The sequence below is a fragment of the Betta splendens genome, chromosome 10 (assembly GCF_900634795.4).
Source record: "Betta splendens chromosome 10, fBetSpl5.4, whole genome shotgun sequence".
NCBI lineage: Eukaryota > Metazoa > Chordata > Actinopteri > Anabantiformes > Osphronemidae > Betta > Betta splendens.
Window position 1 is genome coordinate 8,077,135 of NC_040890.2, and position 14,334 is coordinate 8,091,468.

The 14,334-nt window shown below is 50.2% G+C and overlaps 1 protein-coding gene across 4 annotated transcripts in view; it reads left to right on the forward strand.

The window, feature by feature from the left end:
* The first annotated feature begins 339 nt into the window (after nucleotides 1-339).
* ebf1a (EBF transcription factor 1a) overlaps nucleotides 340-14,334 on the forward strand; it is a 52,673-nt gene continuing 38,678 nt past the window's right edge. For 2 of the 4 annotated variants that reach the window (XM_029165676.3, XM_029165678.3), the window contains exons 1-6: nucleotides 349-1,448; nucleotides 2,257-2,413; nucleotides 3,418-3,481; nucleotides 4,222-4,277; nucleotides 5,582-5,655; nucleotides 7,170-7,238. In XM_029165676.3, the coding sequence (XP_029021509.1) occupies nucleotides 1,315-1,448; nucleotides 2,257-2,413; nucleotides 3,418-3,481; nucleotides 4,222-4,277; nucleotides 5,582-5,655; nucleotides 7,170-7,238 (554 nt within the window). In that variant the 5' untranslated portion in view covers nucleotides 349-1,314. Of the gene's footprint in view, nucleotides 1,449-2,256; nucleotides 2,414-3,417; nucleotides 3,482-4,221; nucleotides 4,278-5,581; nucleotides 5,656-7,169; nucleotides 7,239-14,334 lie in introns of all 4 variants that reach the window. The other 2 variants (XM_029165679.3, XM_029165677.3) reach the window with 2 other exon arrangements.

Below are 14,334 nucleotides of genomic sequence, written 5' to 3' on the forward strand. Positions count from 1 at the left end.
GGTTCGGCTCCTTCTAGAAAACACCAGATTTTAAGTTTCAGTTTGAACTCAAATACTGACATTTGCCGCATTTCTCCAAAGCCGGTTCGTTTAAAGGCGCGTGTGCGCAGTGTAGACAAAGTATGGATCCGCAGCTGATGCTGTTGAATTAATTTGACGCCTAAGCGCATAAGTAAACACAATTAACTCTGTTCAGATTGCTTCCTCTCGCCGTAATCATTCGTCACATAATAACGAAGCGATATGTTCCGGTGCTCGTTTGAAAAAAATACACATGATATACTTTTTCTTGTTCCGTCGTGTTGGAACAGCACGCTTGTCTCCGCTTTGACAAACCGCACGGATTAAGCTCGTGTCCTTCGCCCGGGTTGACGTTTAACAGTCGCGAATACATTAATTGCAACTTGCAGCGCGAGCGCACACACAAGAAAGGGACGCGGCGCGCGGACGACGGCGCGCGCGGCTCTCGGTTAAGTGGCCGGGGCGGGACGCCGCGTGGGACGAGGCGGAGACAGCGGGCGGGCGCGCGGGCAGCGAGCCGGTCGGGTTGGCGGACGGCTGATTGTCCGCGTTACCGAGCGCGCTCGGGGGCGTGGCCGCTCGTCGCGCAGACCACGCCCCTCTCACCTACTAGTTTTCTCCAGTTTGGCATCCCAGAGATGGTCCAAAGTGATTCCTCAGGGAAGAAAAGAGCGCAAATCAGCCGAGCGGGAGCTGCGGAGACTCTGCTGCCCAGGACCGCCGCTTAATTGCGAGTAATCTTCCGTTTCATTCATCTGAACAGAGAGGACTGTGAATAAACAAACGGAGCGACGGAGGGCGAAGCGTCTTTCATCTGCGTGGTTTTCGCCCTCGCCGTGGACTGTTTCTTTTTTTTCCCAAACTGACATTCTGCCTGTGTTTTCGTCAGCTGCACCTTGATCCGGGGGACCGTCGCCAACTCGGTGCAGCCTCTCATCTCGCGCTTCCTCTTTCATCGCGCTCACGTTGTTCGTCTTTACAGCTGCCGTTCCCCCCTCTTATTTTCTCGTCTGGAGTCGCTGACATGAGGTGCAGCTAACCTTGGATGCTGACAGCTCCCCTTTTCCTTCCACATGCCGCATCTTTTGTTTACTTTGACAAACACGCGCGCAACTAAACGCCAAGTGAAATAGACCACGCCACTTTGCTCCTGTGACAGCGCGATCAAACAGACACGAGAGGAGGGGAGGCAGGGAGAAAAGGAGGGAGCCCGAGGAGAGGTGGATTGAGAGAGAGAGAGAGGGGAGAGAGGGGAGAGAGAGAGAGACAGAGGCAGCGAGAAGGTGCGTTTTGATGTTTGGCATCCACGAAAGCATCCAGAGGAGTGGGAGTAGTATGAAAGAAGAGCCCATGGTGGCCGGGATGAACGCGGTTCGGACATGGATGCAGGGCGCCGGAGTGCTGGACGCCAACACAGCCGCCCAGAGGTGAGCGCGAGGCGGCCGCGGCGCTGCGCTGACTGCGGGGCGTGGAGACCGGGGGAAATCACGCCGAGATCCGCGGCGTTAAAGATGGAGCGAGCGTGTCACTTGGGGCGCGTTCCCGGAGGATGTAGTTGTTTCGGATCGCCCCAGATCCCGCTGGCTTTAGAAGTTTTTAGCTCCGATACCGCGTTGTCGTGATAAAGTGGGCTACGGCATGTGGCTCAAAAGTGGGTCCGCGTATTTCTGGAGGGAAAGCGCAGAGAAATTCGAGCATTTTCAAGCGTGCACAGTTGAAAAGAGGCTTGGATGAACTTTGAGAGTTTTTAGTTCGCTTCAGTGCTCGTGCTTTAAGAATACGTTTGTTCCTCACACTATAATTGATCCGTTGTTTTATTCTGAGTAACAACTGAGATGTTTTATTATTTAGCCTATTATTAAGGACCCTGCTAAGGTTTAAAACGCAGACTCTAGGCCTATTAGGACAACATTTGACACCTTCAAATTACAGATGTAATGAGCGTATTTAACACTTTTAACGGTTTAGCTTCACGTTTTAATTAATTGATTTAATTTGAACTTTAAATAGTCAAAGCTGAGATTGTGCACATTAGAAAAGGCGTTTTATGAAATTGATCGCACCTTAGGATTTCAGCGGAATTAACAGAAACAAGAGCGATGGAGGCTGAGTTTCTTGTTCTCCTTTTTAAAGCAAACCGCTTTTAATGTTGCATCTCATCTTTATTTTAATCTGAATGGGTTTGTTTTAACCGCCGTCGTTGTGGCCGGCGCTGGTCTGTGCTTGTGTCCGCAGCGGAGTGGGTCTCGCTCGGGCACACTTCGAGAAACAGCCGCCCTCCAACCTCCGCAAGTCCAACTTCTTCCACTTCGTGCTGGCTTTGTACGACAGACAGGGTCAGCCGGTGGAAATAGAGAGAACCACCTTCGTCGACTTTGTCGAGAAGGAGAAGGTGAGTTTGTATGTTTAACACGCACATCAACGTTCATAATAAAATCCTGACCACGAGTCTGCTGTGTACAGCTTTTTGCGGTGCATTGACCGATGACTGACACAGTATTCCGGCCTGTTATGTCAAAGTGATAAATTACCAGACGTGTGCTAACAAAGTGGCCAGACGCGCACAGCAGGGACCATTGGTCCTGTAGACTTCACCGACGTGAATTTTACATGTGGTTTCCTGAACGACTCTCACACCTGATTATTTCAGATTTTCTCTAAATTGCAGAACCTTCGAAATAAATTCTGACCCATTTGTTGAAACGTAAATGCACCACGCAAGTTTTAGTTGCCGCTAAAACGTGGACTTATTAGTTATGGGTGCTGAGCACAGCGTGCATCCTGCAGGTGATGTCAGAGGAGACATGACTTTTTAAAACGAGGATCAATGAGTGTGTTTGATACGTAGATCAGGTGTAATATTGATCTGTTGGTGCTGGCGTTGAAGGCAAGTGTTTACGTCCTTTCTAAATGCGTTATTCCACGGTAGCAGTGTCGGCTTGTTCATTCTCAGACTCAAATGTCCTTTTCAGTGTTGGCCAGTATTCAGAACATATTTTTAACAATACCCTCTGATTTTTCGAACATGAAAACAAGGAAAATGTAAGACTACTACTCTTTTTAAACCATGTACGCAGTCTGCATGAATTACAACGTATTTTATTTCCTATGTAAGTTCTAAAAGTTGCTTATATGTCTATTTTGTGAATACGTCTATTTTTTAGATATTGTATTTCTGAAAAGCTACGTTGTTCGAATATATTTTGTAAAGTAGTAAAAGTTGTTAAAGTTTCAATCTGATATTTTTCTTCACTCTGTAAAGACGGCAAAGTAATGAAGCGATTTATATTTGCGTGCAAAGAGTCGTAACATATTATAATGTAAAAGTAGCTCGCGCACTAAATGTCCCAAAAGGTATTTCTCTATGACCGAACGTGTTTGGTTTAATTTTCATAGGAAACGACGGGGGAGAAGACCAACAATGGGATCCATTATAGGCTTCAGCTCCTCTACAGTAACGGTGAGTTTGGTTTCCAAAATGTTTATGGAGCAGTAACAAAAAAATTGAAATGAGTGAGTGAATGATTCGCCAAAGAAAAGCGAGAAAACTCGGGAAACATGTTTTAAAAGGTTACGTCATAGCTGGTTTATTTTAATTGATTAACGCTATGACCTTTGGTCTCTGTGTTTATAAAATGTGCCAAACATTATTATTATTATTATTATTATTATTATTATTATTATTATTATTATTATTATTATTATTATTATTATTATTATTATTATTATTATTATTATTATTATTATTATTATTCAGAAGGTTAACAATCCCAGACAGAAAAATTAAATGTTTTAGCTTTTCACTGTTAATTTTGAAGCTTTGGTGCTTCAAGTAATTAATTCAATTATATTGTTTACAGTTCAGAAAAACGTTTGTTTCTTCCTGCTGCTACACACAAAGCAACTTGCATCATTAAATGTTTTAATAAATGAATATAAGTCAACGGGGTGAGGAGAATAAATTAGATTCTCTGCCTCCAAGTGAACCGACTGCATGCAACAAATGCTGAACGTCATTACAGGCAGTTTGGACTCATTCACTTCCCCTGAAGCGCCTCATGGGGAAAGTCAGAATGAATAAAACTTGTGATCTGAAATGTCCCCAAATATTCCGTCAGATGTGATATGAAACCTGAGAGTCACATTTGAACCACTGCTCTCTCGCCCTCTCTCTCTCTCTCTCTCTCTCTCTCTCTGCAGGAATCAGGACTGAGCAGGACTTGTACGTTCGACTCATTGACTCCATGACTAAACAGGTAAAAGCCTCTGCGTTCATCTAAAACACTCAAAGAGCTACACTCAGCACCAGCTCGTCGGTTGTGTCACTCTGAATGTTGCCCCCCAACTCCAAGTGCCCCCTCCTCCCCTCCTCTCTACCCCCTCACCCCCCACCCCGCCCTGCTGCATGCCTGTGTCTGAGACCCTCAACTTCAGCACAGCACCGGCGGCTTGATAAACGACCTGTCTTACCTGTGGAATACATTTACAGAGGCCCAGAAAAGTAGAGGACATGTGTCCTCATACTATACCTCTGCACAGCAGCCTGAGCTGGGGTTGTGTGTGTGTGTGTGTGTGTTTTTACAGGCTTCAAGCTATGTGTGTCTGTGTCTGCGTGTGAGTGAGGCTGTGTGATCGCGCACACACAGTGTGCGATACCTCATTGAGGTGCAGAAGCCATTGTGTTAGTGTTTAAGACAGTGATGCATTCCAGCTCACTCTTCCAGGACCTTGACCCTCATTTCCTCAATGTGAAACAGAACAAACCCAACCCAGTGTGTGTTATGGCAATTTCAATCACGCAGTGAAACGCGACGCGGCACATGCGGACGGAGGGAGAACTCTCCGTTCGGGTGAATCAGACAGGGAAGAAAATCTGCCTCTTCAACGCTGTTTTGATATCAGCTCTTTTGTTTTGCCAATTCTGCCTCTAGTGCCATTAGGCTTGAAGAGAGTTTGCCTTAGACCAAGAGGAGTTGGAGGGGATGTGTGTGTGTGTGTGTGTGTGTGTGTGTGTGTGTGTGTGTGTGTGTGTGTGTGTGTGTGTGTGTGTGTGTGTGTGTGTGTGTGTGTGTGTGTGTTTAAATTTTTACCCGTGTGTGCGTGTGTGTGTGCGTGCGTGCGTGTGTGCGTGTGTGTGTGTGTGCGTGCAGGGCGATCACGGCCCTGGAGACCATGTTGAGTGGGGTTGGAGGGGTAACCAGACTAGATTTTTGGACGCGGTGCTGTATGGACCAGATGGTGCACTATACTCCAGTCTGGCAGTCCAACTGCTCACTGTACACTGCATATAAACACTCGTGCACACACAAACACGCACGCACAGGCGCGCACCCACGCACGCATGCTCGTGCACAATTCCTCTCCTACTGTCAGAACAGAGCGTTCCTGTTCGGGAGGACTGGATTCCCACGACACACGCGTTTGCCAGACAGACGACACTAGTCCCAGATGAAACACTCACACACGCTCCTGTTCTTTATTTGCCCCCGCGTCTTACTTTTTTCACCACGAAATCTATAAATCACTGGTAATTTGCCCCCCCCCCTCTCTCTTTTTTTAGGCAATTGTTTACGAAGGCCAGGATAAAAATCCGGAGATGTGTCGAGTCCTGTTGACCCATGAGATTATGTGCAGGTAAGATAAAACACACCCTCGCTGAGACGCAGCTACAGTACAACCCCTCCTTTTTTTTGCACAGTGCTTTGTTGTTCAGATCAAGATGGATGCTTCTCTTCTGTTGGAGGTGTCTCTGTTGGTGTAAAGAGGGGGCAAAGACATGAGGAGCGCTGCTAAATTACAATTGAAATCTTATCATTTTCCTCAAAGTGGGTTGGGAAGATTGGCCCTGGCCTATTTCTGTTGGTAGGGCTGCGTGCATGTATCTGTGTGTGTGTGTGTGTGTGTGTGTGTGTGTGTCTCTCATGTTCAGCTAATTAGGACAAGGAAAAGCTCATTACTCAAACCCATCCTCCTTAGCCTGTGTAACACATGCAGTTTGCCGTGTCGTGACAGTGAGCTATGTGCAGCGGAGAACAGACTCAAATTACACATAAAACACACACATTCTCAAAAGCAGGAAGCCACTACGGCTCTTATACGCGTTTAGCATTAGTAAAAGCGATGCACAGAGCGCGATTGTCCCCTTGCAGAACCAAACACGGAGGAAATGCGTGGAGAAAAATGGCTGGTGGCGAGAGCGCAGCCACTTCCTGGTTATCACACGAGGCAATTGAGGCCGCTTGTTTTCATATGCTGCAGGAAACGGTCAAGATCAGAAATGTGATCCGGCTCTGCAGGCCTCCTGTCCTGGGGGACTCCAGAAAGCGGGGGGGGGGGTCACTCCCTCTCTCCCTCGTCTCTTCTATTACTCTTTTGCGTCTTTCTCCATCTCCTCCCGCACGCATGCAGTTGATGCAGACATGTAGTCTGACACACACACACACACACACACACCTGCAGACTGTACAGACAGATGAGCAGACAGAGAAGAAAAGGGAGACACGCCGATACCTTTTTGGGGGGGGGGGGGGTTGTCTGACGTCTCACAACACACTGTTACATTGTGCTGCAGTCAAATGATTCAGAAAGGACTCGTCACATCAGTATGCAACCCCCTTCTACCCAGCATGCACTACTCCCCAGGTCCAGTGGGACCACTCTGTGACCCACTTCTGAGAAGAGAGAAAGAGCGAAAGAGAGCGAGAGAGAGAGCGAGAGAGAGAGAGAGGCGGGAAAGCGGGAGGGACGAGCACTGAGGGAAAATAGAGAACACAAGATGTCTGGTTATGTGATGTCTGACAGAAATGGAGCTAACCTGAGCCCTGGAGGCTAATTCAAGTTTGTATCCAGCCCTCACCACTTTTTTACTCTTCCACTCCAAACTTTGCCTAAGATCATCCCGCTGATCTCACCCGCTGTAGCGCCAGAGCCCCGGCTTTAGCTCAGCCGTCCCGACAGAAATCCATTTCAAGCTGCTTCTGACACTCCACAAAAGTCTCACGCCCTTTTCAGCCCTTTCCTCTTCCCTTTACACTCGTCTGACTTCCTCTCCTCCGCGCTGCAACTTATCTCCCTGTGTCGTACACGTCTCACACTGACTCCCCTTTGTCTCTCCCTCTCTCTCTCTCCCTCCTTTCGCATCCCTGCAGCCGCTGCTGTGACAAGAAGAGCTGCGGCAACAGGAACGAGACCCCGTCAGACCCCGTCATCATCGACAGGTAAGGGGCCGTTGCCCTTTGACCCCTGACACTGTCAACGAACGCCGACACAGCACACGCGGCCGCTTCGCTCCGCAGCGAGCTGCAGAACCCGCAGAACCCGCAGAACCTGCAGAACCTGCAGAACTGTGGAAGCACCACACCATTCAAGTCAAGGGGCTGCGTGGCCTGCAGCCATGACGAAGCAGGCCGCAGGTTGCCTCAGCATCAGCAACCACGCGGGCCCGTGTTGGGAGAAACGCGTGAAACGGCAATAAATAACGTGTGTGAAGTGGAGGAGCGTTCACGGAGCAGCAGAGCTGTGCTTCACGTGTGGTCAGACAGTGTTTGTGTGGTTGGCTCCCGACTTCTCTGATGAGCAGTTAGAGTTACAGCGCGCGTGTGCGTGTGTGTGTGTGTGTGTGTGTGTGTGTGTGTGTGTGTGTGTGTGTGTGTGTGTGTATAAATCTCGCTCTGCTGCCGCCTCTGTTGACTCTCACACACTTTTCTTTTGAGTGCACACCTTTCCGCCGCTGTCATAAACTAAGCCTGACCGACACAGCAGCTCCTATGATTTACAGTCAGTTCGGCAAAAAGAAAAGCCTCGCAGATTTACACTCCCGCCTGTGTGTGTGTGTGCGTGTGTGCGTGCAGTGTGAGGGAAATTATTTGTTTATACTCGAACAATTGTCGAAGCGTGCAGATTTTCGGCTGCTCTGATCAAGGCAGGAGGGAGCCTGCTCACACGCTGGAGTGGCCTTTTCTCTTTCTGGGCTGAAAGCTCACTTACTGTAGCTCGTCCATTCAGAACAACATTGTCGAGTAAAAGGCAAAGCAATAAAAGGTTACTTTAGAGTTTTGTCGGATTTGAATGTGTCACATTCAAATTTGCGTTTGTGTGAGTGTTAATGAGGCAGTGACCTGTGCTATCTGATGAACACAGCTGTCCTGTTCTCACTGCTGCTCTGTCAAAAGCCGCACTTTACCTGCGTTCGTGTGTGTGTGCGTGTGTGTGTGTGTGCGTGTGTGCGTCTTTGTGCGTGCGCCACCCTCGTTCCGCTCCGCTGAAGCGGAAGGCCTCACCTCAGCGCTCCCTGAGACAGCTGCACCCCACCACGTGGCCTCAGACAACACGCCTGCCCGTCACTCTCTGCCATATTTTTGATTTTCTGTTTTCCTGTGTGAATACTTGTTGAACCTCTCTCTCTCTCTCTCTCTCTCTCTCGCCCGTGCACCTGGGCGTCGCCATCTTTCGGGCACCGTCCGCGGCTCGACCCCCCCCCCGCAGCTCGCTGCAGTTGGAGCCGAGCCGCGCCGCGCTCTGAGCAGCTTTTCCCACACGGAGCATGTGTTGCGGCTGCTTACTGGCAGAATTCCCCCGACGCCCGACGGCTCAGGTGTGAGGGCAGCATTAACGAACAACAAATTAGAACAGGGGCAGGGAAAACAACAGCAATATCTCTGTTTTCCTCTCCAGCGAGCACTCTTTCTGGACAGGAAAATAGGTCAGGTGAGAGGAGAGCAGTCGGGGGGGTGGGGGTGGGGGGGTTGCGTTGTGAAGGATGGACTGAAGGGGGAATGAGGAGAGAAGGGGCTGCGCGTTTACTCATTTAGTGCGAATATATTCTCGGCAGTTGTAATAATCAGGGATTCATAAACAAACAAACAACTGTGAGGGTGAAACTGACTCAATTACCATGAGTTCCCCTCCTTCAAATTCATAAAGAAATACCATCAGCAGCCCCTCTCCACCCTTGAAGTTATTTAGTTCGTTAAATAAGGGCTCGTTAGCCCTCTGCTGTTTCGCAGAGATGATTAGATTTTACAGCCCTAATTAGCTGGGCTAGCTCTAACTCCTCTGGAAGAGTAATGGGTCTGATTGCCTAATTAGCTCTCTCGTTAAGATGGGAGAAACAGGCCACTGCAGCAAAACCGCAGGAATGAGGAAAAATAAAGTCAGCTAATGAGAAACTTATTTGATTGTTAGGAGAACAAATCTGGTACAGTGTGGATCGGCGGCGCTCCGGGTACTGTACGCGGCGGGAGCGGCTCTCTCATCCCGCCTTTATCGCGCCTTCCTGTTGAAACGGGAATTTGTTTGAGCTTTAAAGCGTCGACAAGGAGCGATATGACTCAGGTTTTATTTACGAGGCGCGTTGGTTTGGACTGTGATGGAGAAAGGCACTTTGACTCTTAAAAAAGTGCTCTGAAGTTGAAGGAGACATCCTCCACAATCTGTCCCGCCGCCTGTCTGGTTCCTGGTTGTAGTGTCGTCGGGTTTTAAGAGCGGCGCCGCCTTCGTTGCGACGAGCGTCTAATTGGTGTGTGTGTGTGTGTGTGTGTGTGTGTGTGTGTGTGTGTGTGTGTGTGTGTGTGTGTGTGTGTGTGTGTGTGTGTGTGTGTGTGTGTGTGTGTGTGTGTGTCTGTGTCTGTGTGTGTGTCTGTGTGTGTTTGGTCCTCACCCTCTCACAGAGGCTGGATGATGCGAGGGCAGCCTCACATCCACCTCCTCCTCTGTCCATCACTCCTGGTCAGCGAGGGGTTAATCACATGCAGCCACTGCCAGTCAGCATGTCGTCTGCCCGGACGGGGCTCAAACACACACACGTTTCCCTCTCACCTGGCTGCACCTCTCCTGTCCGTCAGCGTACCCTCCCTTAAATCCACCCCACTGCAGTGCTGCTGTGGTTAATTGGGACTGAGCTCCCGTCTGTCCGTCTGTGCTTCCACCCAGCGTGTCCCTCCAGCCTCCTACCACCTGTGTCCTGTAGCCCCTTCCTGCCCCTTCAACTCCCCTAAGCCCACCGCAGGGCGTCCCCCCAGGTCCCCCCTCTGTGACCGGTGATAAGGATCCATCGCGTAGCCTTCCATGTCCCATAATCCCCCTCTCCAGTCGTAATGCGGGGGCGGGCGGGTGTCGAGTTTACACGCGCAGACAATGTTGTTTCAGGTTTATTGCCGTTTGGAAGCGTGTGCATGTGCGTGTTTGCGTTTGCCCACACTCCTGCTGCCGGGCTGTTGACGCGGCCCATTTCCTCCGCATGCTGGAGTGTGTGTGTGTGTGTGTGTGTGTGTGTGTGTGTGTGTGTGTGTGTGTGTGTGTGTGTGTGTGTGTGTGTGTGTGTGTGTGTGTGTGTGCGTGTGTCGACAGAGGCCGTTTCCTGGCGAGTGTGTGTGAGTCTTGAGTGAAGAATGTCGTGCAGGAAGCGCTCCTCCCGGGGAGGATGATGTCATGGCCGACGGTTTCCTGTGCTGTGGGCCGGTGGAGCTGGTGGACCCGGCTTCGCCGCTGATCCGTCGGGAGAATGATAAACAGTCTCGCTTCACCTCTCTACACCTGCTTCGGTGCTACGTCTGGTAGGAGCAGATAAACTCTGACACCAGTGGAGGAATGCGTTCTCCAAAGTCCTCCTTTTAGTCTCCCTGTCTGGTGGGGAGCCCCGTCTTTGTTTTGCTTCTGGTGCGTGGATGCACTTCCTGGGGTGAGAGGTCATGTGTTGCCTTAGCTGGGCTAACATGCGCTAGTGAATAATGTATGTCATTGACTTTATGTCAGTGCTGCCAGCCCCCCCAAGCCGAGCCCACCCATGTTTAATTCATCCATTTCATTTCTGTGTGTGTGTGTGTGTGTGTGTGTGTGTGTGTGTGTGTGTGTGTGTGTGTGTGTGTGTGTGTGTGTGTGTGTGTGTGTGTGTGTGTGTCATTTAGAGGCCCAGTCTGCACCTGTCCAGCCATTAGCCTCCTTCTCATTTGCATTTGATGCTAATGCGGTTTACTGGCAGCCCCTCCATCCCCTCAGCTCAGTTTCACTTTCATATCCGTGTCTGGTCTTGAGAGGGTGAAAATACACTCACACTATCACACGCAGCCATCATTGATTTTTTTCATATCAGTATCTGCTGATATGTTATTATTAGTATATTATGTCATTATTATTATTATTGTGTTTCTCCATCTTGGGTGTGTTCCATTTTGTGTGGTTAGTGATTATTTTCCTCTTCCGGTCTGTGTTGTGTCTCTGACCGTCATCCTTCAATGAACTAATAGAAGCTACAGGAACAAAAGCCCGAAGGATGACAGCGCATCGGTTTGTGGATTACAAGATCTTCTCAACTTCTTGTCTTTAATTTGTAAAAGTTTCCTGCGAGCTTGTTTTTTGCTGTTTCTCCTTGGGAGAGTTGGGACCTTCTCAGGTTGTGCTGTGATTTTTATTTATTTTTTTTTACCCCATGAAAGTAGATTTTTCTCCCGCTCATTGATGTGCTGTTTCTTTTTGTGCTGTCTTTGGGGTGGGGTGTGTGTGGTTGGGCTGGAGGGAGGCAGGGGTGTGTGGGGGGGGGGGCGGCGTACAGCTGCATTGGATGTTATGGGTGGTTCTGAAAAGGACTGGCCCTGGGCTTGTTGTGGTGTTAGTGCAGGGCTCCGGGGCAAAGAGGCAGAGTTGCTGCCTCATCGATATGCAGGCAGAACTCCCCTCCCGCAGGTGCTGCCAGCCTCACACACACACACGCAGAGACACACACGCACACACACGCACGCATCTCTCACCCTTGCGATAAACACATACGCTGCACACAAAAACATATGCAGATAAACACGTGCGCAGTCAGAAGAATCCACAGGCGTGCGAACATATAACACACACACACTCACACACACACACACACACATATACGTTGACCTGCCCCTCTCTGCATCTGTTTGGCTGTGTTCTTTCTTCCCTGCCGTGCCCCCGTCCTCCTCCTCGGGGCTGGAGGAAAGCGCGGCCCCAGGGGACGGGCTGCTGCGCTGATTGACAGCAGGGAGTTTGGAGGTCGAGGAGCCTCTAAGGCAGCGCTGCCTCTTTTCTCTCTCATCCAGACCTCCAGCCCCAACGACTGGATCGCAGACGCAGCCCCACAAAAGATTATCGCGTCATTCGCAGAGCGCGCCGCGGCCTGTTCGTGCCCGAACGAAATGTCAAATTAGCAACAAGTTTGGGGGTTTGGCGCTGAGGAAGCAACGAGGAATGTGCTGCAGATAACTATTTTTAATGCTCAAGTTTGCGCTTTAATTCCTTCCCCAATAAAGTGAAACTGAGCTCCTGTCACACTTTATAGGTAGTTAGGTTAATGCTGCCCAGCTGAATCCAGTTACCAAATACTTTAATAGGGTATAAAACCTAATTTACAAATGTCACAACAGTGCAAAGTTCTGCATTTTATGACATGAGATGTTTTTTGGCTGCAGCTACTGTAAATAGCGCAGTTGTAGCTCTATTTTCTCTGCGAACTGCTTTGTCATTACTGCTTGACATTCCCTGCCTGACCTGGCCGCTCTCCTTGGCCCGCACCCACCCCCCCCCCTCCCCCCGCCTTTGTGTCAGTGTTTGTTCTGTCCCAGAATGAAGGGGTTCGGCCGGCCAGAGCTGACCCAAATGAGTAGCGTCCTACTTCTCCGGGAGCTATTTAAGACGTTTTGGTGTTGGAAATTGCAGGGCGGAGAGAGAGATAGAGATAGAGAAGGGGGAGCGAAATAGAATGAAGATATATTTACTGTAGGAAAGGTCTCGCGTGTGATGTGCAAATGCGCGTGTGGTGCCGCAAGTGAGGAAAGAGCAACGTTTTCCAGGATTTAGTCCGCGGCCTGCCCTAGAAGATGCGCTCAATTTGCTTTTCAAATGAGGCGTGAAGAGCGCGGGCGCGTGTGCCTCTCGGTGCGATGCCGTCCGTTCAGTGTGTGTGTGTGTGTGTGTGTGTGTGTGTGTGCGTGCGTGCGTGTGCGTGCGTGCGTGCGTGCGTGCGTGCGTGCGTGCGTGCGTGCGTGCGTGCGTGCGTGCGTGCGTGTGTGTGTGTGTGTGTGTGTGTTTGCGTGTGTGTGTGTGTGTGTGTGTGTGTGTGTGTGTGTGTGCGTGCGTGCGTGCGTGTGTGTGTGTGCGTGGCAGGAGCAGGGCTTTGTTTCCTCTCTGATGTGTGTGGACAGCGGCGCTCGCGTCCCGCTAAGTGCTCCCTCGCAGCCGCCGCGCCGTAATCGAGCAGACACGCCGGCCTCCTGGCGGTGAAGGATACCCGGGCCTCTCCTCCCAGCAGGCTGAGCCGCGGTGTCACCCAGCGGCGCCCCCCCCACCCCCCCCCCCTCCCCCCCTCCGTTGCTCCGATCTCAGCCCTCGCTGCTGATTCACCGTTCACTGATGAGTTCTGCTAAGTGCCAGCCTTGTACAAAGCCTGACGTCCCACTTCCTGTCGGCCCGTTTCCCTGCCTCTGGCGCTGCGCCTCAGGATGCGGGTCCAGGTGTCCAGGATGAGAGGCGATGGCCCACTGTGCCCGTGTGCAAGATGTATGGCCCAGATTGTTTTCCATCAGTCCGTCCAGGAAGAATGGACCGCTGGCCAGGTGCTGTGAGCGCCGCGCAGCGTTTCACACGCCACAATGGAAGGAAAACCTGTACGCCATGGGGGAGGCAGGGAGGGAGACAATGGTGGTGGGACTGCAACAAAGGGATCTTTTTAAAACACTCTTATTATTCAGAGCTTTAATTGTCTTTAAAACATGAAAACGCTCCTGTTCTGACATATATGTGGAATATTTAGTCTCAATGTGACTATCTTCCAGTTCAGCCGCCTCATATCTGCTCTTCCATATGAGTTCCGTGGCATTGAGCTTGACTAATTTGAGCTGCGGTGTTAAGAGACGAAAGGAAACCTTCAAGCGCGCATCTCTGCCATAATTGTACGTAAAGCCGGCGCGTCAGCCCGCAGACAATTATGGTCAACAGCTCCGCTCGATCAAAGCCGCCATATACTCTTACGTTTCTAATATTTCCTTTTTACTTTGCATTAATCAGCGACAAATGAGACCCAGGCACATGTCACCGCCGGCTTCTGAGAGCCGAGCTGAATTTAAAGGCCCCTGTTTGTGTTTATGCAGCTGATGAGGGGAGACAAAGTAAGGCGTAGGAAATCGACTGAGACACTTTGTTGTCTTACACCGCCTCACCCCCTTTGTGTGTGCGCTGCTATCGTTGTTTGTTTGTTTACCGAGTGGCTTGACCTCCCTGCGAGGAATGTTTACTCGTTTCCTCTCCCCCCGTGTTTGATTCTCCTCCATCCACGTGTTTCTCGTTTTTTCTCCTCCTTCT